The following is a 22,075-nucleotide window of genomic DNA, read 5'->3' on the forward strand; positions in this document are numbered from 1 at the left end:
GGGAAAACATGATTAGCAAAAAAGGGGCTGCCAGCTGATTGAAATGCAGGCCCAGGAAAACCCGATCTCAATAGCCCACAACAGAAGCCCATAACCGAAGCTCACAAGGGCCCATTCCTTTCTGGCCCACATCCATGCCTCTACCGCCGTCAATCCCCACCGGGAAGCCGCCTCCTCCGCCGCGCCGGCAAGTCGGCAACACTGCTCAAGCTTACAAACCACGCTACTAACTAACCCACCCGCTTCATAAATCTCCGAGCAATTCGAAATTCCAAAATCCCCTTCTGCTGCCTCGGCTCGCCGCACCGCAGCGCAGCTTCTCCGCCGACCTCCTGCCCAGAACCCTAATCTCCGGCCGGCCATGGCGGCGCCGCGCGAGCTGGACCTCTCCGACGAGGTCGAGGGCGAGCAGGACTGCACCACCGACTTCGTCTTCCGCCTCGCCGGCGACCCCGTCCCCGTCCTGCCCAGGGCCTCCGCCCCGCTCCCCCTCTTCGACCTCCAGTCCCCGCCCGCGCGCCCGCTCGCCGTCTCCAACCGCCACGCCGCCGTGTTCCTCGCGCACCCCAACGGTAAGTCGCCGCGAAATCCCCAAACACCCAACCGCCCGCCCCAGCATTCCTGCCGATCTCACCCCCCCTAGGGTTTCCCCGCTCCGTGTCCAGGGTTTATCGCCGCGCGGACCAAGGCGTTGCTCGAGGCCAGCAAGGAGGCGCGGGAGAAGGGCAAGGCGAGCACCCGCTGCGCGCAGGACTGCTGCGTCGCTGACGTGCCCCTCCCCGGCGCCTCCCTCCTAGCGCTCTCGCGCGACGAGTCCGTGCTAGCTGCCTGCGCCGGCAGCGAGATCAAATTCTTCTCGGTTACCTCGTTGCTCACGGATAAGGTTAGATCATCTCTTCATCAGTTTCCCCACAATCGTGTGAGGTATCTGTTTTGTTGCAATGCATTTTCACAGCATTCCCGAGATAGATGTCTATCTAGGAACAGGCTAGTAGTAATGTGCTAACTGCATCTATCCGCATCAACCAGCTTTTAGTACTTTGGTGATTTCTGGCAATACCACTTTTACTCTAGTTGGATGGTAGTAGTATGGATGAGCACGGGATCCGTTGATCTGATATATGTTTTCAGCAGTGGCTGCTTTTGTAAAGTTTATATAATGTTTCCTTAACAATTTCACTATATAGGATGTTGAGCCGTCCTCATCATGTAGCCTGGGACAATCTGGCACTGTTAAAGATTTCAAGTGGCTAAATCACGCCTATATTGTACTCTCAAATGGTGGACTGCTATCTCATGGGAGTTTGGGGGAAGAAGACCTCAAGGATGTGATGGAAAATGTTGATGCTGGTTAGTCTCTTCCCCTGCATGAGTTGATATTCTTGTACTTTCATAGATTCTACTATATCTGGACTCATCCACTACTTTGTTACTTATATTATAAAGGACATCAATTAATTTGTATTTGTCTGCTACTCTGTTAATGCTACGTTATTGAGGTTCAAAAGAACAAGAACTTCATTATCTTGTGCTATTTCTACAATCTATACTATTGGTTGGGAACTTCAACCACCAGTTCCCCCCCCCCCCATGGTATATTCTCTGTAACACTCAGTCTTTACAAAATTAATGTGATTGATATTATCAGAGGGTTGTCTTGGGTGCAAGCAGAACATCAATATATTCAGGCACCAGCTCACTTCTGGGGCTTATATGTGTTGTCCTTTGAAATTCTTGCAATTTTCTAGAACATTTCTTTCAGTGCTGTAATTGAAGTTATTCATAAGCGTCTTTGTCATACTGAAGTTTGGCATCTTTCTGAAATATATGTAGTTGACTGTTGCAAGGACGGGAACCACATTGCTGTTGCAAGAAAGAATTCACTCAGGATATTATCCTCAGATTTGAAGGAAACATGTTGCATGACCCTCTTGTTTCAGTTGTGTTCTGAGGGTGATTCAGAGGGCACTGACATCAAAGGTAACAGGCCTACATTTTCGTTTCTGGTATCTATATAATGAATGCTTGAGTTGCTCCAGTTTTCCCGCTACTATTATTCTGCACACAGTCACCCCGTCCCCTGTTCTGTAAGGCTATGCACTTATGCGGTTATGCCTGATGGCCTCGTGGTTGATTGCAGCAATAAAAAATTGTTGTTTTAATATGATCGCATTGCTACCCTGAGAATTAGCTTGTTTTGTCAATGACTTGCGATATGTTCTCTGCCTTGTAAATTGATTGATCTGTAGTCGAAGTAGATGGTGATAGTAAGCTTGGTTCTCCTTGGGCACAAAATGAGTGAGCAGCACACAGTTCGCAAATATGCGTTGCAGGATGAACAAAATGGTTGAAGAAGTAGTTTGTGAAGTGCACCATAGACTAAAAGAATATATATTCAAAGAACCATCAGCGACGATGCAGAGTTGAGTTCCTTGGGAATTTTTTGAGATGATACTAGAAGACGATATAGTGAAGTTTTGACCTTTGTGTTGCACACTTCCTTCTCCAGTCATTAGATTCATCAATTCATTACATTGCTCTTGTTGCTGCATCACATTATGTTAAGTAAAAGTTACCAATTACCATAATTCCCTGTTGATGTTATAATTTTTTTAATTTCCATCAGTGGATTCCATTGGTTGGGTGCGCGATGATAGCATTGTTATTGGTTGTGTTCGATTGGATGAAGAAGGCAACGAAGTGGGTTATCTGATCCAAGTTATAAGAAGCGGAGGCAAAACATTTTTTGAGGTTAATTGTTCTTCTTATTCTGGTTGATCTCCCCTTTTGATTCACATTTTATAATATGGTGTTTCTTTGACAAATGTGTCATTTTCAAAATGTTCTTTCCGAGAACATGTTTGCAGAAAGCTGATCAATTTGGCAATTTATTTTTTAAGCATGTTAATGTACACAAGATCAAGTGTTGGCAATAGTTGTGTATGTTTCAGAAATGTAAATTAAATACTCCCTCTGTCCCAAAATATTTCTCCATCAACATATAATTTATATGACATAACATCGATGTCATTAGATTCACATTCGAAAGTCTAATGATTGTGATGTGTATCACATAAACCACGTACATAGTACCAATAGAGTAGTTATTTGATCGAAGCTTTGTCTTAACGAATCAAATGTATCTCCATTATCTGAATGTTGGTCTAGATTTTCATCCTGTACCAAAGATATCAGATGCTTCATGCTTGTGAGATGTGGTGATATATCAATATTGACTTGTAGACTATTCTTCATGAAGACTAATCTTTCGAAGGAGTATTTGTAAATTGTAACACATTCGGAGCAGTTTCCATTAGTAAACTACTTGCAGTTATGTCTATCCAAAAAGTACTGAACTGATAGCATAAATTTATCATGAAAGGATTTAAGAATGCCACATGTATGCCACGATCTATAAGCCTATTAGGTTCTGTTAATGGATAGCATATGTGCTTTTGTAATTATTATGTTTAACTTGGGAAGGAACACTCAGCTGTATGCGATGATTTTTTTTTTCTGTCGTAAGGTATTCTAGTTTGTCCCTCTTTGACTTTTAAATATCAATACTTATTGGCTGAAGTTAATGCTGTTACTTTCTTAATGCCTTATAGAGCTCAAGCAAGCCAGTTGTTTTTAGCTACGATTTTTTTGGAGGTATCATGGATGATATTTTACCATCTGGAGTTGGACCAAATTTGCTGTTGGGCTATCTTCATCGCTGGTATGCAAAACTGGATTTGACCTTCTTCGTTGGATAGTACTTTTCTGTAATTATGTATCGTCTATCTTGTGTACTTTGTGTCTATGGTGGTGTCATGAAGAGTTGTTGTTTTTTACATTACCGTAGGGGGCCTCTACATCAGGAATAATTATTTAAAATGATTGCCCCATATATATAGATAAACAATATTTAAAGTAGGGTATTTGCAGATGGATTCTGGACATTGTCCTGTTACAATTGCCATGCCTGATATCTTTGTGTAATTTGGCAGGGACCTCATGGTTTATTCAAATAAAAAGAGCACGGATGACCACATTTCACTTTTGAGATGGCCATCCATAACTGACGATGAAAAAACTGTGGTATACCTTGAAATGGTGGAGGATAAATATAGTCCTAGGATTGATCTGCAAGGTATGCCATAACTCAGAAAACCACAATAAAACACACCATTCTTTGCTCTTAAAACAATGTATATACTCCTTCTGACTCTCAGAGAATGGTGATGACAATGTTATATTGGGATTTGGTGTGGAGAATGTTTCGTTATTTCAGAAGATCACAGTACTGGTTGGACCTGAACAGAAGGAGGTTGCTCCTCAACATCTTCTACTTTGTTTGACTAGTGAAGGGAAATTAGTTATTTATTATCTTGCCAGGTAGGCCTTGTGTTGAAACTTGGCAGTGCCAAACTTGCATAAACAACTGTCCACTTTTTCTAATGCTTTTGTTGTATACTTTCATTTTGTTTTAATATCTTGCTTGGTATTGACACTGTTCTTGAATTTAGGATTTCTGATCCTTCTGATTTACCTCAAACAACTCCGTCGTCTATTGAAGATAGTAATGTGAATAAACAAATTTCTCCTGCAACTGTATCTGGAAAGGATTTGACTCCAATTGTTACAAGCTCGATGGCCAAGAGCCTGCTCACAGAACCTGGGGCTGAGCCATCTACATCTAGTGCACAGGCAGGTAAGAGATGGCTACGCAGGAGTTACTAGTTTGAATTTCTGTTGGGCTGTTTTAGCCTGTTGGGAACTTAAAGAATTTTGCTGTTTCTTATATTATGCAGAGAGAGACCAGCATGGATCAAGAGATACGGAGATCAGTCCCCCAGTTTCGAAAAATAAGGACGCAGCTGGCAGTTCATTGTCTATCATTTCCGATAAGTCATTAAATACCAAGCAAATGAACATGGATTCCCCATTTGCACCTCCCTCGAGCTCAGCACCAACAAGCAACATGAAACCTGGAATGCCATTCAGCTTTTCTACTGCTAATAATGTTGGTCTGAATTCAACAGGAAGCAAGGGATCTAGTGAATTAATTTCTTCCTGGCAACCAAACAACAACAGCAGTTTTGCAAACAGCCAACTTGGTAAAAGTAGTTTGGATTCAGCCAAACCACTGGGAGCATTTGGGGGATCTCAGAACACTACAAAAGGTGGTGGTAGCCTTACTTTTAAATCATCATTGTTCAGCTCTGATGGGTCAGTTCCAGTTAAGACCGCGGAAAAGAATGATGGTACTGGTTTTGGAAGCTACTCGGGACAAACCAGCTACACTACTGAGAGAAAAGTTCTTGGGTCCTCAGCTGGCTTAAGTCCTGCGCCATCGTTGCCGATTTCTCCAAATAAACCGGCTGGATCTTCATCTGCTGGGTTTAGGGCAGGAAATCTCGAAGTACTTCCTACCTCCCGTGGATCACCTCTGCCACAGCAAACCATTGGTAAATCACATAGCAATCGGACTCATACGTCACCGGATCCAAGAAATGTCAAGTTAGGCACAATGTTTGACACCGAACAAGATCTATCTAAAAAGTTCTACAGTGTAAGATAAACAAAGATGTTTTACTATAATGTTTATTATTATGCCTTGATGTGGCCTGATTTTAATGTTTGTTATATTTTCTGACTCATGGTGATATACACCATACTGTCATAAGTATCCTATCGGTTAAGTTTCCTAAATATGTTCACCTTGTCTAATGTGTCATAACTCATAAGTATCATATTGGTTGAGTTTCTTACATATGTTTACCTTGTCCAACCTCTCCAGCATTTTTTAACCCTTAAATTAAAACTAAACTAGATCATTATATGTACTTCTGCACCAGTCCAGAGACCTGAACTTGTTTAGGTTTGTCTAAATCTGGATATATCTAGACAAGCGTCTAGATATATCCAGATTTAGACAAATCTCAGACCTCTATTTATAGACAGAAGTAGTACTTTGTTTGTATTCTTCGATTGTTTCATGCTAGGACCATATTTCTCTTGTAACTGTTGATAACTGTAGTAAACATGTTATTCTTCAATGTATGGAATAATCTAAATACTGATTTGGATATACTTTACAGTTTGCTATACCTAAGTAAGCACCTAGCTACCCACCCATCTGTGTTGCATCTTCTATGTTTTGACCAATAAGCTCTTGCCCTTCCATTGAACAGATAAATGATATGACCGAGGAGTTAGACACCCTCCTGGCATACATAGAAAAAGACGGTGGTTTCAGAGATGCTTGCATAACTTTGCAGCAGCGTCCTCTTTCAGTTCTTGAGGGTGAACTGCAAAACTTTTTGGAATTATTGCAGGTCTTCAAGGTAATAGAATTATTTTATCCACATCCTCGATGCTGCTTGTTCAAAATTGTTACTTAACATGTCTTGTTTTGATCTCCAGAACAAATTAGAGGAACAATGTTTAAAAGCTGATGATCTGCGAAATAAGATGTTCCAAGGTACATCCCTGTTTACACCTGGAATTAAAACAATAGAAATCCTTTACCTTAACTTAGAACAGATGTAGGGTCATTAATATTTACCTTTAAGAAATAATTTCATCATCATTCAAATCTTTTGTTCAATGTAGGCTGTACAGCAACACTGGTTTGTAACCAGTAATTTGCTGAAATCCCATGCACTTGATTTGGTGCCCTTTTTTTGGTGCAGAATAGTTACTGAACATGGTACCCTTTGTTTTTGGAAAGATGTTGATATATTGTATCTCTCATCTTTTGATGATGCTCATAAATTTCCTTACTTCCTCCATCCCTAAATAGGCAGCGTATAAACTTAGATAAAAAGTCAATGTTTTCACAGTTTGACCAAGAATATATTTACGAATATATGAAGATCTGTAATACCAAATCAATATCAATAGATTCATCATAAGATATATTTTCATAATATACTTATTTAGTATTATAGTTGTACTTGTTGATATTTTGTTCAATATATTTGGTCAAAGTTTGAAAACATTCACCTTTTGACTAAGTTTATACTCCATCTCCCACACGCCTTTTGCACATTTTGGAATTTTGAGACCCCCCTCAAAATATGATCCTTCAGATAGAAAATTAGTTCACACTATAAAACTAAACTATGGCTGTTAGGCCAGGCGACAAGCCGACAAACTGGGGTTCCTTATGTTGCATCTGCTAAAATCGATCTGCAAAGAGTTTACCAAAGGCTTGCTCATTGAATCTCATATACCAGTGTTTGAGTGCTGTGTCACTGTCTGGGCTGTAACAAGATTCTGTTAACTTGAATTATTAACACTGTTTATCAAAATTATGGCATCACCAATTATCTAAACTTTCAGACGCAACATGCTTATAAGTTTACCAGATGGTCTATAAAGATTTCCAAGTTATTGCTGGTACTTTTTGACGATTCTTGGACATTGAAGAGTAGAGACTGGAGAGATAAACGGTTAATTGGCTGTACCTCCAAGCCTTTTTCTTGGGCAAGGGTAAATGTGCAAATACAAACATTTGAATTGTACATTAAATGACCTTATTTTCTATTTATCTGCAGTTTCTGCTAGGCAAGCTTATATGAAGGGAATTCTCAGTCAGTCTTCAGATACTCAGTACTGGGATATCTGGAACCGCCAGAAATTGAGTCCAGAATTTGAAGCGAAAAGGCAAAATATTCTCAAAGCTAATCAGGTACTAAGGTCTGACTCAAGTCTTTTCGAAATATTAATGAACTAATATTGGCTTTTTCTTCATTATATAGAATTTGACAAATCAGCTGGTAGAGCTGGAGAGGCACTTCAATAATCTGGAGATGAACAAATTTGGTGAAACAGGAAGAGTTGCTTCTAGTCGTAGAGTTGTTTATTCCAACAAGCCACGGTCTAGGTATTCTTCTACTCTAACATCTCGGTAGAAATTTCCAACGCACCTTGTTAATAACATCAAATGGATGACAAACTTGGATCAATATTCAAACATTTGTTGTTGTGATTTCTTTCAAAGTGAAATCAATCATTTTGCTAGCCTGTTCATTCTGTGACTGGATTGATCCGTAAATCTCTCTTGGCGTAAAATTGATGGTTTCTTTGCTTGCACATTTGACTGTATTAGACTGTTGGGATTTCTTCTCATTTTAACGAACCTCAATCACTTTGTTTGTTTTTGTGCGCCATAGTGGTAGAATTGTCGTGTAATTAATTCAGAAAATAATTTTGCCAATTTCTTTGTTTGTTGTGTTCTAATCACTCTTCTGTTTAGTTTCACCTTTTGTCTTCAGTCATTTCCAAATTCATATATTTATTAGAGCTACTGAGCTTCTTACCTGATTTCCAGTATTTATTTGACAGCCAGACACAATTATCCAGTGTGTACAATGCATTGAATTCGCAATTAGCTGCAGCTGAGCAACTATCTGAATGCCTTTCAAAGCAGATATCTGTACTAAATATAAGTTCTCCTTCTAAGAAGCGAGGGACAGTGACCAAAGAGTTGTTTGAGTCAATTGGGCTAGCCCATACGACAGATGCAACTAAATTTTCAGGCGTTACCCCTTCCAAGTTAAATCAGAGGTTTCCATCCACAAAAGAACACGCTAAGGGCATGCTGGGACCTTCCAAGAGTGCTGAGCCTGAGACTGCCCGAAGGAGGAGAGAGTCACTGGATAGGGTAAATTATTTAACCCTGACAATTTTCATTTATATCTTATATGTACATTTATTTGCAAAGAAGTTGTCGATCTTTAGTTCTCGGTTCCATTAATCTCCTCATTTAAATGGATTTTTTTCTCTCCTGGCATTGATTGCTGTGTCTTATTTGTGTTCTTTGTGGTTGACTGAAAGCAGATATAACCACATTTTTTTCTTTTGATAGAGTTTGGCTAGCTTGGAGCCTCAGAAAACTACCGTAAAGAGAATAACGCAACATCAACGCCTCAAGATCAGCAGTGATCTTCCATTCAGGTCAAACAAGAAAATGTTTGATTCTCAAATGGCAGCTATCTCCCGAGAAACTCTTAGTGGTAGCCCCAGTTCATCCTTAGTAGAATCATATACTAGCAGGCTGCGTTCTCCAGCTGAAGGTAAGTTATGAGCTGTAGGCTCCAAATCTCCAGTAGATACTTATTGAGAAACTACACTTCGGTATTTCCAGGAGATCCTGGTTATAGACATTGTTACAACATATGACTTCTGCTTGTCTTTTACAGTGCTGGATGAGAAAACAAAAACGTCAGAACCCCAGCATAACTCTTTGTTCAAATGGGTAAAGGAACCGGCTGGGCCATCTCAAAGCTCGGAGCAAAAGCATCTTGAGTTACCAGGGCGAATGAAAAGTGCTGATCTGTCTTCAAAGGTTGTGACATCTTCACCGGCATCATTCAGTTACACACAGAAGGATACAAGGGATAGGATCAGCTCACCCAATGTTTCACCCTTCGGAACAACTCATACTGTGCCTAAGTCAAATACTCTGACCTTCAAAACAACAATAACTCCTAAAATTAATGCCAATACACGACCAGATATGTCATCATCAGTGACAAGCTCACTGCCTTCAAAAACTTTGTCTGGGGAATCTGGAGCTGGATCTACCTTGACTACAAAGAATAGACATAGTGACCAGGATGTGCCATCTTTTGGAAGCATCAAAGGGTTGGGCATTTCTCCACAGAATATGGGTGCTAATAAACCTTCTTTGTCTTCTGAACCTTCTAAGCCTGTTGTGTTGCATGGGAAGACTTCTCAACTTAGTGGAGTCAGTGATACTGTGCAGAACTCAGCCAAAGCTTCACCTCAGGTGGCACTACAACCTCATGCATTTTCACCAGCATCACAATCGTCTTCATTCTCTATCATGTCAGGTGCTTCCTCTTTAGCTGCATTGCCCTCATCAACATTGCAAGGATCAGCTGCAAAGACTTCAGATGCTTCATCTTCAACTGTTTCTTCCATACCCCTATCACAGAAATCAATGTCAGGAACTTCGCCAACAGTACCTCAGGGTACCGTGTCTAGCTCCATACCATCTATACCAACACCTGCTAGGGAGTCATCACCTGGCTTGAATAAAAATGTATCTAAACCTGAAGTGGTGGCATCAGAGGTGACTGGAACGACAACCCCTTTAAGTGCTCTCTCAACAGGCATATCTACAACTGAAAGCACAACTGCATTGCTTCAAATGACCAGTAGCAGCTTACCTTCTAATCCTCCATCTATGCCTAAGATTGTGCCAGGGTCAACAGAATCTGCTGTTATCACTTCCACAAGAAAAGATGCAGGATCAAGCAATCTCTCATCAGATGAAGAGGATATGGATGAGGAGTCTCCTGCAAGAGCAGATCTCAACTTGGGAGCCCTTGGTGGGTTTGGTCTTGGGTCTGCACCTTCTTCAAGTCCTAAAAATTCAAATCCTTTTGGGGGTACATTTGGTACATCTGACAGTAAATCCTCAGGTTCACCATTTACTTTGACCACCAGCCCAGGACAGCTTTTCCGTCCAGCATCATTGAGCATTCCTTCATCTCAACCAGCACAGCCATCTCAATCAACTAGCTCAAGTACATTTTCTAGTGCATTCTCAAGTGGCCTTAGTGGATTTGGACAGGCTGCACAGGTTGGAGCAGGGCAGCAGTCGGGATTTGGGCAGTCTGCACAGATTGGAGCTGGTCAGCAGGCAGGTTTTGGCCAGCCAACACAAACTCAGTCAGGATTTGGTCAGCTAGCACAAATTGGATCTGCAAAACAGTCAGGATTTGGGCAGCCTGCACAAATTGGGGGTGGGCAGCAGTCGGGATTTGGGCAACCTGCGCAGTTTGGTGCTCAGCAGGCGCTTGGATCTGTTCTAGGTTCTTTTGGACAATCACGCCAGTTTGGGGCTTTTGCTTCTGCACCTTCCAGTAATTCTGGATTTGCTGGTGCTGCAGCAGGTGGGGGCTTCTCTGCAGCTGCTACTTCTGCTGGTGGAGGGTTTGCTGCTGCTGCTACTGGTGGAGGGTTTGCTTCTCTTGCCTCCAAAGGTGGTGGTTTTGGTGCAGCAGCTTCATCTGCTGGTGGTTTTGGGGGTGCAGCCCAGGGTGGTGGTTTTGGAGGTGCAGCCCAGGGTGGTGGTTTTGGAGGTGCAGCCCAGGGTGGTGGTTTTGGAGGTGCAGCCCAGGGAGGTGGCTTCGGAAGTGGTGAGATCTCAATTTTTTTTGCTCTATTTCTGATATTATTTATGCACATTTATATATGTATTCATGATTAGATGTGTTGGGTACATGTTTATGCGCCAATGTTCTAGGTAATGGTTAAGAGCGGTCACCTAACCTTTCCACCCAGTTACACTACTCCCTTCGGCCCCATTTACTTGTTGCAGCCATGAGCAGATTTGTAGCTAGCTTGCTTGTGCATCCATGACAAGTAATTCGGGCTGGAGGTTGTAATTTAATTCCAGATATTTAATTACATACCCCCTTCGTTCCATATTACTAAATCAGCGACAAGGGGCGGGAGGTATCTTTTACAGTATAAAACAAGCATCCGATATACATCTTATACACGTAGTGAAACTCCTACGAATAGTACATGGCAGCAGCTGCAACAGAAAGGGGGAGATTTGACTGAACTATGCCTTGTTAAATGCCTTCGTGTTTGATGTTCCATGCAATTTTCTTTGTCAAGAAATATATATTCCTACAATTAAATGGCAGTGGCAAATGTTTAACATCCATTAAGCTGTGTAACCTTTGAATTTAGTTTAACATCACTGTATGGCTTATCTTTACCTTGTTATTGGGTTGTTTACAGGGCCAAAATGGCCTCTATCTAGCACAGTGATCTGAGGTTGTTAATTTATGGCAATTAAGTGTAGTAGATGTTTGATGTTTCCATGATGTTCTGAAATTTAGTAAATCTGACATTTACTAGGTATTTTTTGAACCTAAACTGATATCATAGTGCTTGTTTCTTATGGAAATGGGAGATCAATATATAACTCTTTTTGCCTACAACAAAATGTGGAGTTTGGTTTCCTTGTCAGGCATCAATTAGGTTTTGACAAGGTTGCTCAGTTGGGGATGTATTTAGAAGTATACTTCCAAAACAAGCACATTCTTTATTTTTGTTGTCTTTTTTATCTGGTAATTAGGTTTAGGAGTACTTGGCTTATTTAAGATATTATCTTTTTGCGTAACTGTGATGGTAAACTGAATAATTACTAATTACTTAATTGTTGATCATTTTGCATAAACATGCTTGCCAATCATTTATTACTTGAATATCGGTATTGTCATTTGTAATTCTAAATGTAGGCTTGGTGTCCCACAAGATTATCTTTAATATAGTCCTCTTAGTTGACACAACAAAATTATCAATTTATGAACTGTTTTCCTCGTGCAAAATTGTGACTAAAAATGATGAGTTTTATCTTATAGCTTGATCTTAAACCAACTTTGAATTTCGTTCACATATCATATATTTCTATGTTTTGCATGATATCCTGTCTGCATTTTTTGAAGACTAACATAATTTTGTTAATCTGGAAGGTGGCTTTGGAGCTTTTGGCAGTAATAATCAAGGTGCCAGTAGTTTCTCGGCATTTGGTTCGGGTGGCACCACTGGGCCTGGAGGACCCCCGGCAGATTTTTTGACACAGATGAGAAAATAGTGCAGTTTGCGTCCAGGAACCGCCAAGGCGCCAAACCCCAAGTACATCATCAGTCCTTGTCCTTCTAAAGAATGTACAGTATTGGTCATGGATAGGTGGATAATGTGGATGCATTGCCCTAGGAATGTCACTTCTTTATCATTAGTCTCTGAGATGATATGTATCGGTGTTCATGGCTACACCTAGGGTGGCAAGCGGCACGGGTTGCGGATACATGTTTGCTCTATGCTAGCTCAAATTTCAATCTGTTCCGTGGCACTTTTTGCACTAAATTTTCATTTGCGGGACAGAAAACAGGCACTGCTTGACACCCTAGCTACACCAGACCGTGGATTGCCGGTGGTTTTGTACAACATCTGAAGAGAAATGGTTTCTTTTGTATTTGCCTTGTGGCTTGGTGAACTGCTGACATTGGTTGCAAATTCACTATTTCACACCATGTATACCTTCCCTTATATTCCTATATTTGCAAGTGTTTAGGTTGGACAAAGAAAAAAAAAGTATGTGATGCCAAATACTCCCTCCGGTTGTTTTTAATCGACGCGGAGGAGTTCAGTGCATGCACGTAGATTAGTGCAGTGACCACGTTGATTAATATGGACCAGAGGTAGTACTCATTAACAAGAATCAGCCGAATGTATTCATTCATCTTTGCGCAAAATATAAGGAGGGGAAAAGATACGGCCAGGAGTTTATTCCATGTTTTAAGTCCCCATGTTTCATTTTCTTTCTTTTCCAGCCCGTGGACTGATGCTGAAAGAATATGTGCACGGTTTTAGTTCCTTGAGATCACTGATCAGGTTCGGTCATTTTTGTTGACAACTCACAACAGATGCTAGAGAATAAAGCATCTGTTCTGAGCAGAACATATGCACGCACGCAGGCACGTACGCCTCACTCTTACGGGCATATCAGAATGACACCTTGCTTATCTCAGTATAATGGTGCGATGATCTGCCTGGTCACAGTTACAATGGCTGCTGATTCTGTTACCAAATTAGAGCATATATTTGATCGATCCACGTAGCAGCTGGAAACATAATCCAACCAGCAAAAAATGAAAGTGCACGCTTTTAAAAGAACAGAGAAAATACTGCTCTGTGGCATCCTTCTTTACTTTTTGTATGCGCAAGCTGGTCAAGCTTTTTCAGCAAGCCCCAGAGCATCTGGCTGCCTCAAAATTTCATTTGGTTTCTTGTATGTGCAAAATGCAAAACCACACAGAGATGTGGGGAACAAACCCTTGGCTAATGATAACCTAACTTTGTATGCCACATGTAGAACAAACAGTGAAGTTGCAGCATTGGCTTCAAAGTTCACACTCATCATTCCTTCTGCCCTGGTAGCTCTGTACTGTAAGAGGTGCCAAACTTGCCAAAGGAGACACAGGGGAACTCTATGCTTATTCCGTTATTCCATTCCTTGCCTTTGGGCAGAGTCCCAAGAAGGCATCCAAGAGTGTTTACAGAATGGGCACCTTCACTTTAGCCTTCTTTTGCATGCAGCACTCATGCCAAATTCTTCTTCTGGATGCCTTTTGAGTCAAAAGATGGGCGTTCTCAGGCTCTGCTGCCTCAACTGATATTCCTTAACCAGCCATGACTCCTGCTTCTCAACATATGCAGTGAACCTATTCGGCAATTCTTTTGCCAATAAATAAAAAAATAGAGATCACATGGAATACAAAAAATGCTGATTCACCACAACAGTTGGCCTTTCATTTCAGCACTCGGAGAGGCTGGCCAGAAATGCAGCGGAGACGCCGGAATTGGATTCTGAATGTGTAAACATATCACTCAAGGAATCTAAGAGAAGAGGCCTGCAAGTTCTCAGGCAACCAAAAGCTGCCATGAGAATGAGGTGCTCCCCTAGTCTCTCAAAGGAAAAGATCGCGCTTCGCTTTCAGGCTTTCGCGCTTCTCACGCGCAACGCCATGTAATTTCAAGCAAAGCTGGCACAAATGTATGCTCGGAACCAGAGAGAGTGTTATTGTAGCTCCAAAGGAAAAAGATCGGTGAGGATAGAGGGTCCTCCATGGGTACCCCTCGGAAGGAATAAGGATCATATCTCTTTTCAGTTGCTGCGAAGATAGGGTCGTCAGGCTTTGAGTGTCGCTCCAGTGATTCGAGATTCTCCCTATCTATCCCTGCCTTATAAGTCGAGGCTCCGCGCTAGATCGACCTCGCACATGAGAGGTAGTTCGGTTTCAGAAGCCAAGGTTGTCTCACTCCCACAGGACCATAATCCAAGTCTTTGGTTACTAGAAATAGCGGCACCGGTAAAAGCTGCAGAGGATCTTGTCGGTCAGGAATGTGCAGCCTGCAAGCAGAACATTGTCAGTACATGGCAGAACCTGAACAGGTAAGAATTCCACCTGCAAGCGAGGGAAACCTTTCGTCAATGTATAATATGTATTCGTTCTTAAAAGAGATGTTTGAATGGCAGATGTATCATCAGCAACAGCAGCAGCTCCATAGTCATCGGCAGCACATGTCCTCAAGGCCTAGCTTATATCCGGAGAAGAAATTTCCCCTGAAAGGCCAAGGAGGGGCAGGAGGAGATTCAGGGCTCATCCTATCGACGGATGCGAAACCTCGGCTTAAATGGACTCCTGAGCTGCATGAGCGTTTTGCTGATGCAGTGAGCCAGCTAGGAGGACCTGACAGTAAGTAGATGACCAAGAACATTATTTGTAGTGCATAGCAGAAAATGAATGTGTGAATTGCCTTCTGATGGCTACATTACTCGAAACTACCGCAGAAGCTACGCCGAAAGCAATCATGAGGGTCATGGGAATCCCGGGATTAACTCTTTACCATCTTAAGAGCCACCTTCAGGTACATATATGGAGTTCTTAATTAGCTATTGATTTTTAGCATGATGCATGTGCTGGAGCAAGAAACTAAGATGGTTAACTTTTTCCTCATAGAAATTCAGACTTGGCAAGAATCTCCAATCTCAAGCTAATACTGTCAATGCAAAGAATGGTGAGTAATCATATGGATGACGTAAGTTAATTGTTAATCATCGAAGAAGTGATGTATTATTAACCTTGCTTTCAATTTCTGTTTCCAGTTTTAGGCTTCGCGGTAACGACAGATAAAGCATGTGAAGGACTGGCGTCACAAGCTGATCACCTGAACCGAGAGACGCAAACCAGCAAGTAAGAAGGGATTTGAGGTTTGCCATGTATGCACTCTACTTGCTTCATGCATAAATGTAACATAGTTTGCAAATTCTATCAGGTCTGTGCACATAAGTGAATCCCTCCAAATGCAAATTGAGGTTCAGAGACGACTGCATGAGCAAATAGAGGTACACCAATGTCAGCATAATCTCAATCTCCATTACTAACCATATGTACAGTTGGGCTCTGTCGGGTGTTTCATAGAGAATAAGTCAAGTCAGTATCTTCATTAAACATGATACTCCCATTTTTTTGTCATCCTGTACTGTAACTTCAGATCAACCAAACCTTGGAAGCAAATGGTAATCACGTGTTGTTATATCCTAATCAGACATTCAGACATGCTGCCCTGTATATATTTCTCAGCGCTTATTTCGTTTCATATTTTTCTTTCTCGTTGTTGTTGCTGAATCTGATTAAGTAGCTGCAATGTCTGAAGTTATGAGTGACGATGCATGACGAGTTCAATAACTTTGAAGGTACAAAGACACCTGCAGCTCCGGATCGAAGCTCAAGGCAAGTACCTACACTCTGTGCTGGAGAAGGCGCAGGAGGCGCTTGCGAAGCAGCACGTTGTCAACGGCCTCGCGGCGGCGTCAGAGGTAGCCTCTTCGGCGAGACGACGCCCGCTTCAGACCGACGGATCGGCCGACGGCAGCTGCTTGACAGCGTCGGAGGACATCCTCTCCATTGGTTTCTCGGCAGCCGGTGCTGATGCCGCACGGAGAGGGTCTGCCACGCCATTCGAGGAGGAGGAGTGCTACCTGTTCCTAGGCAAGCCTGAGCGGCGGCGCCAAGAACGGCGGAGTGAGGTCACGACGAACGGGTGCGACGGTGGCGTGGCGTTCGAGACGGCGGCGGGGTTGGACCTGAGCATCGGCGTCGTCGCGGACAGCAGGCGGCGGCCGCGCGGCGGCGAGAGGATTGACCTGAACGGATCAGGATGGAACTGAGAGAGAGGGCGAGAGGCATGGTGCATGTCACGAAGTCGTCCTAGCTTGCATTGAACATGATCATGCAGAGGTTCAGAAGCAGTGGCTTCAAATCCAGAACAGCAGAACACGATTGATGTGGTCTGTATGCAGCAGCTGTGTTTCGGTGGATCAAGTCATTTTTGCCACACTACTGGCTGTATAGTTCTAGTGCTCCTATATGATTTCAGCCTCTTTCTGATGTGAAAAATGACAATTTCGACACTCCTCGGAAACTTCAGTTTCGAGTAAGGGGTTAGCCGTCGGGTGACCGATCCCGACCACCATCCATTCATGCATCGAGTGGCTGAGAATCAGAGCTCAGTCACCTCGCTTTCACAGTGTTGCGTTAGGGCATCTCCACCGGGGCGATTTAAAAATGGTGACCAAAACTGTTCTTTTGGATTGGTCCGCGAATAAAATTTGGGTGACGGTCCAGCCTGCCAGGTCACAGCGCCCAGTGGCGCGACCCATTGTGTTCACGCTAGCCAGGTTTGGCCAGTTGACCATTCTCATTCAAATTTGGTCATATTTTACCGTAAAGTGAGAAATATTGTCCATAAATGTTAATAGTCCACAATCACACAACCATATAGTTTTACAAACACCAAAATTTAAATCAAATATCAAATGAGACTACTAGGTTGGTTTCCTACATGACTCCACATATGCTCAATCAAATCGGCTTGAAGACGGTCATGGGTAGTTCGATCCTGCAATGAATTATGCATATGTAAAATGTATTCCCATGATGCTGCTCTAGGTTGTGGCTCAACCAACTCACCCTCAACACCGTCATAGATGTTGTAATTTCGCTCTTCCTGAACGATCATGTTATTCATGATGACACATGTTATCATCACCTCCCACATTCTCTCGGCGCTCCAAGTTCTAGCAGGGTGCAGAACAATTGCCTAGCGTTATTTCAGCACGCCAAATGCCCGTTCTACATCCTTTTGAGCAGCCTCTTGCTTTTTTACAAACTTCTTGCATTTTTCATCTTCAGGGTTACAGATTGTCTTCACAAAGGTGGCCTAGGAAGGGTAGATGCCATCGTCTAGATAATAACCCTTGTCATAAGGATGACCACTGATCTTGTAGGCAACCTGATGAGCATTGCCTTCTCCAAGCCTAGCAAATGCTGGTGAGCGTTGGGGGACGTTGATATCATTGTTGGATCCTGCCATGCCAAAGAAGGAGTGCAAAATCTATAGATCTTGGGATGCAACTACCTCCAATATTACCGTGCACCCCTTTGCATGCCCTTTGAACATCTCTTGCCAGTCAAACGGACAGTTCTTCCACTGCCAATGCATTCAATCTATGCTGCCCAACATTCCAGGAAACCCCCTCTTTTCGTTTATGGACAAGAGGCAGAAAGTGTCTTCAATGGTCAGCCTCTTAGATAAACTTCGCCATACACCGCGATAACATCGGTGCAAAACTTGTACACGGCCTCAATCCGAGATCACCTGGTGCTCCATACGCAAGCTGCCGAATGGCCGCCGAATTTTTTCAGTACGAGGGAAAGCCAACCTTACCGGTAGCATCGTGCTTGCCCTCAGCTCGAAGTTGGTGTCATATGTCATCACGCCATGAAGATTATCTAGAAACAACTTTCTAGACATCAGATAGCTGCGCGAAATGTCTTTGCATCGTACACCAGATCGGTTGGGTGGAAATAATCTCGCATAAGGCATTCGTGTCCACCGACTCGATCTCGGTCTTTGTCGGCCTTGTGCTTCACGGACGACCCACCCATGCGCTTTGGTAGCAAATAATGGTCGTTCGCCATGCTTGCAACGGTGAACAAGAGTTCGGTCTTACCGCCAGACTCCTCGTCCGACGATGATTCGATAACATTTTTTGTAGAATATTCATCTGCACAAGATAAATAAAATAGGACATTCTAATGTCTATGCCCACACTGGTGCAACGGAAGAGAAAGAAATTTGAACTCGATACATACCTCAAAGTTGATCAGGCCACCGGACGAGCAGGTTGTGGGCGCACTGCCGAGGTAATTGGTTAGGGAATACAAGATCTTTGTGTATGCCTTTCGTCCCACTGGCGGGAGGGCCCGAGGTGGCCAAGGGAGGACGCCAACATATTACACACGATATCTGTGGTGACCCAGCGTACCACTGCATGGTGTAGTACACAAGTCGTTGACATAACACAAGTGAAACACCGTTCCACTCATATTACATCCCTCAGAGTGGTACAACAGAAACATATGCGAGTCCAAGGTATGTCTATAGAAGTACACACGAATCTGTTTACATAAGATCAACACAGCCTTCTACTTTACGAGTGAGGTAAAACTTCAAATAAAGCTCCAGAAGAACGACTCGTAGTCTATCTTATTGCTAACTCAAGTTTAAGAGCTACTTGGCTTGCTATAGAAATCTAGCTACTTAGGTGCTAGGATTAGGCAAAGGTTCCCTTTTATTACTAGTCTAGGTTTCCATTATAGCTGATGCAGAAGTTGACTCCATTGACTTCTTTGACTAGATTCTTCATCTTGTTGCAGTTGACTCCTTTGTCTTTGAGTCCCACGGTAGTTTCTCCTTCGGTGCCTTGATCTAAGAAGGGGGTTCAAATGGGAGGGAATGAGTACGAGCGTACTCAGCAAGTTCACATTTGGAAATAGGTGTATCATGCACTAGCTACAGCCATAGACCAGAAAGTCATAGGCCAATGCAAGTTTTCATAAACATTTCTTCAAAAGGTTTATTTTATTCTGAAAACTATGCCCGTCAGTCTTCACAGGTTGACCAGAACTTCATGGAGTTCCTTTCCTGCCGCGTTCGTAGTTCCCTTCCCGGAACAGGGAGTGACAACCACATGTGCGTTACTTTTCCCATAAGAGATCCCATCCTTTTTGCCATCCGCAGGGACTTGCCCCCGTTCACACTTCCTTTGGTGTGAGGCTAGGTATGAAGATCCAAGCCAATCACTGCCTTCTCCGCGACCCTGCAAACCCACCCTTTTGTCCATCCGTACACCCTTGGTAGACATCTCCCGATAATACGGCTTTGCCCACGGTGTACTATGGACAATCCCTCATAGACGGTAGAGCCAGTCATCCACACAGATGGGGATTTAAAAGGCCATCCCAACCTACGGCAGTGTTCTTCCAACACCCCGCCAGGCTCTACCAAGTCCGTTGGCGTGCATGAGGGAAAAGATACAGCTGACTTCCCCAGAGCCATTATAGATCTTATGGTCAACGCGATATGTACGGCGCTAGAATCACTGGACGGCATTGGTACTTAGTCCTAGATGAATAGTACCCATGCAATGGAACCTCCACCAATCAATACATACCATGGTTCCATTGCCCACCACATAGTCATATTCATAATTGTAAAATAATACTTTGCTTTTCAATGCAAGAGTGATAAGTATAGTACTTTGCATATAATTTGATAAAAATAATTAAATGACATGAGCAGGAGATGAACTTGCCTTTCTTGACTGCAAGATTATGCAGGCAAAAGCTTCGATACGTAAGAACTCCAAATTTTAAAATACCATCATTGTCTGGTAAGGACAATGTTTAAAGAACTGGCAAAGATGCTATAATGCATAGTATGAGATGCAATCGTCCCGAGCGATAACCTAATCCCGATGATTTAAGATTGATGAGTTGTAAAGATTTCTTTAGGGTGTGTTGCACTTTTAGAATGGTTCTCAAACAAGGTTATTATTAGGGTTGGTGATATTAATAGCATAAACAAGTAATATAAGGTATTATAACAAGCATACACATAAAGGAATAGTGATTGCATAAGAAATCAAGAATAGTTGTCCATTTTAAGTTCTACAAGACATGGTTGATGATTACTTATATTATACTTCAAAAGAATAACTTTTGAAGAACAAGTTAAATAAGAACAAGAGGAACTACTATAAATAGAAGCTATGGAATTCTAGGGTTAACTATTGGATTCATTTAGTTTCACTAATAGGAACTAGTTGGTTTTTAACTTGGAATGGATTTCTGAAAAACATAGGCGGAGTTTTGTTTTGCCTTTATAAAAAGATGAAAAATACTGCTCAGTTCGACTTCAGAAAAAGCTTACTTCCTAATATTTTTTTATATAAACTTGACCAAAGCTTACTCAGTTTGACTAAAGGACGCGTCTAGCGGGCGGCCGCGTGCCCGTTCGTAGGTTCTGGCACACCCCTGTAAAAGGAAAGAGATCACTGATTCCCGATTTGTTCGTCCCGCGGATCATCCCGATTTTGTCGTCTCCCAAACCCTCCGCGCGCCGCTCCCTGGCCACCCGCCGCACCTCGCCGCCACATCCGCGGACCGACCCGAAGCACGCCGGCGGGAGGGCCCCAACCGCTTCACCGACTTTCTCCCGCCGACCGGCCATGCACGCCGCCGAGGAAGGACCCAACTCCTTACCGGACCTCCACCTCGTCGCTTCACCGACCTTCTCCTGCTCCCAGTCTCCGTGGGTATCCTCGAGCAACGGCGAGCGAATCCTCGCACGCGCCGCCCTCCGCGGCGACCTCGCCTAGGCCGGGAGCAGCAGGTAGAGCAGCAGCATGTGGGGGGGGGGGGGGACGGCGTCATGCCGGTGGGGACCTAGCGAGAGGAGGCCGGCGGGGCTTCTCCGGTCAATGGAGGTGGCAAAGGAGACCTTCGGCAGTCGGAATCAGCAGCGGGAGCTGTGTCTTGATGGGAGGGCAGAGAGAGAATCGGGAAGGGTGGAGGAAGATGTGGTGGGAAAAAGATTACGAGGAGAGAGATGGAGACACATCAGCGGGTCCCTCATGTAAGAAAGCTGTCCATACAATGCCATTTATTGCTTAAAATCATATATAAATTGCTACAAACTGCAGTTTTTTTTGTCTCCCGTAATTTGTTGCCCAAAAATTATATAGGTGCTAATTTGTTGCCTAAAATTATGTAGTGGTTGCTGCAAAATGCTAGTTTGTTGCCTAAAATCGTATAATCATTTGTTGGCTAAAAAATTACTATAGTTTTAATTGGCCCTATGCAATGTGCCAATGTAGTTAGCGAACTCCGAAGTTTCGTGCGGCTATGAAAGTACCTACGTACGGATGTTGTGAAGTGGACATTGCCATCTGCATTAACAACGATCGACATTTCACCGAAAGTCTACACCAGCCCTCGGGAAAGTATGAAGAGGCGCTCGAAAACTCAAGTCCAACACTCATGGGGGTGGGCATTGCCACATTAATAGTATTTTGTTGCCTAAAATCATATAAAAGTTGCTAAAAATGCTACCTTCCCGGCATAGT

At 42.9% G+C, this 22,075-nt stretch overlaps 1 protein-coding gene across 1 annotated transcript; it reads left to right on the top strand.

Moving 5' to 3' along the window:
- Positions 1-217: 217 nt before the first annotated feature.
- Positions 218-17,017, top strand: LOC124673245 (nuclear pore complex protein NUP214). Its single transcript, XM_047209364.1, has 28 exons — positions 218-572; positions 666-883; positions 1,188-1,350; positions 1,834-1,980; positions 2,627-2,751; positions 3,612-3,721; positions 3,993-4,135; positions 4,218-4,380; positions 4,512-4,696; positions 4,797-5,557; positions 6,180-6,332; positions 6,412-6,469; positions 7,548-7,681; positions 7,752-7,876; positions 8,338-8,656; positions 8,861-9,068; positions 9,195-11,162; positions 12,513-12,633; positions 13,374-13,406; positions 13,916-13,976; positions 14,361-14,569; positions 14,878-14,995; positions 15,080-15,299; positions 15,395-15,471; positions 15,564-15,621; positions 15,710-15,797; positions 15,880-15,949; positions 16,301-17,017. Exons 1-28 carry the CDS (start codon positions 362-364, stop codon positions 16,772-16,774), a joined length of 6,720 nt encoding a protein of 2,239 aa, XP_047065320.1. The 5' UTR covers positions 218-361; the 3' UTR covers positions 16,775-17,017.
- The last annotated feature ends 5,058 nt before the right edge of the window (positions 17,018-22,075 follow it).

Source organism: Lolium rigidum, chromosome 7, assembly GCF_022539505.1.
Source record: "Lolium rigidum isolate FL_2022 chromosome 7, APGP_CSIRO_Lrig_0.1, whole genome shotgun sequence".
Lineage (NCBI taxonomy): Eukaryota > Viridiplantae > Streptophyta > Magnoliopsida > Poales > Poaceae > Lolium > Lolium rigidum.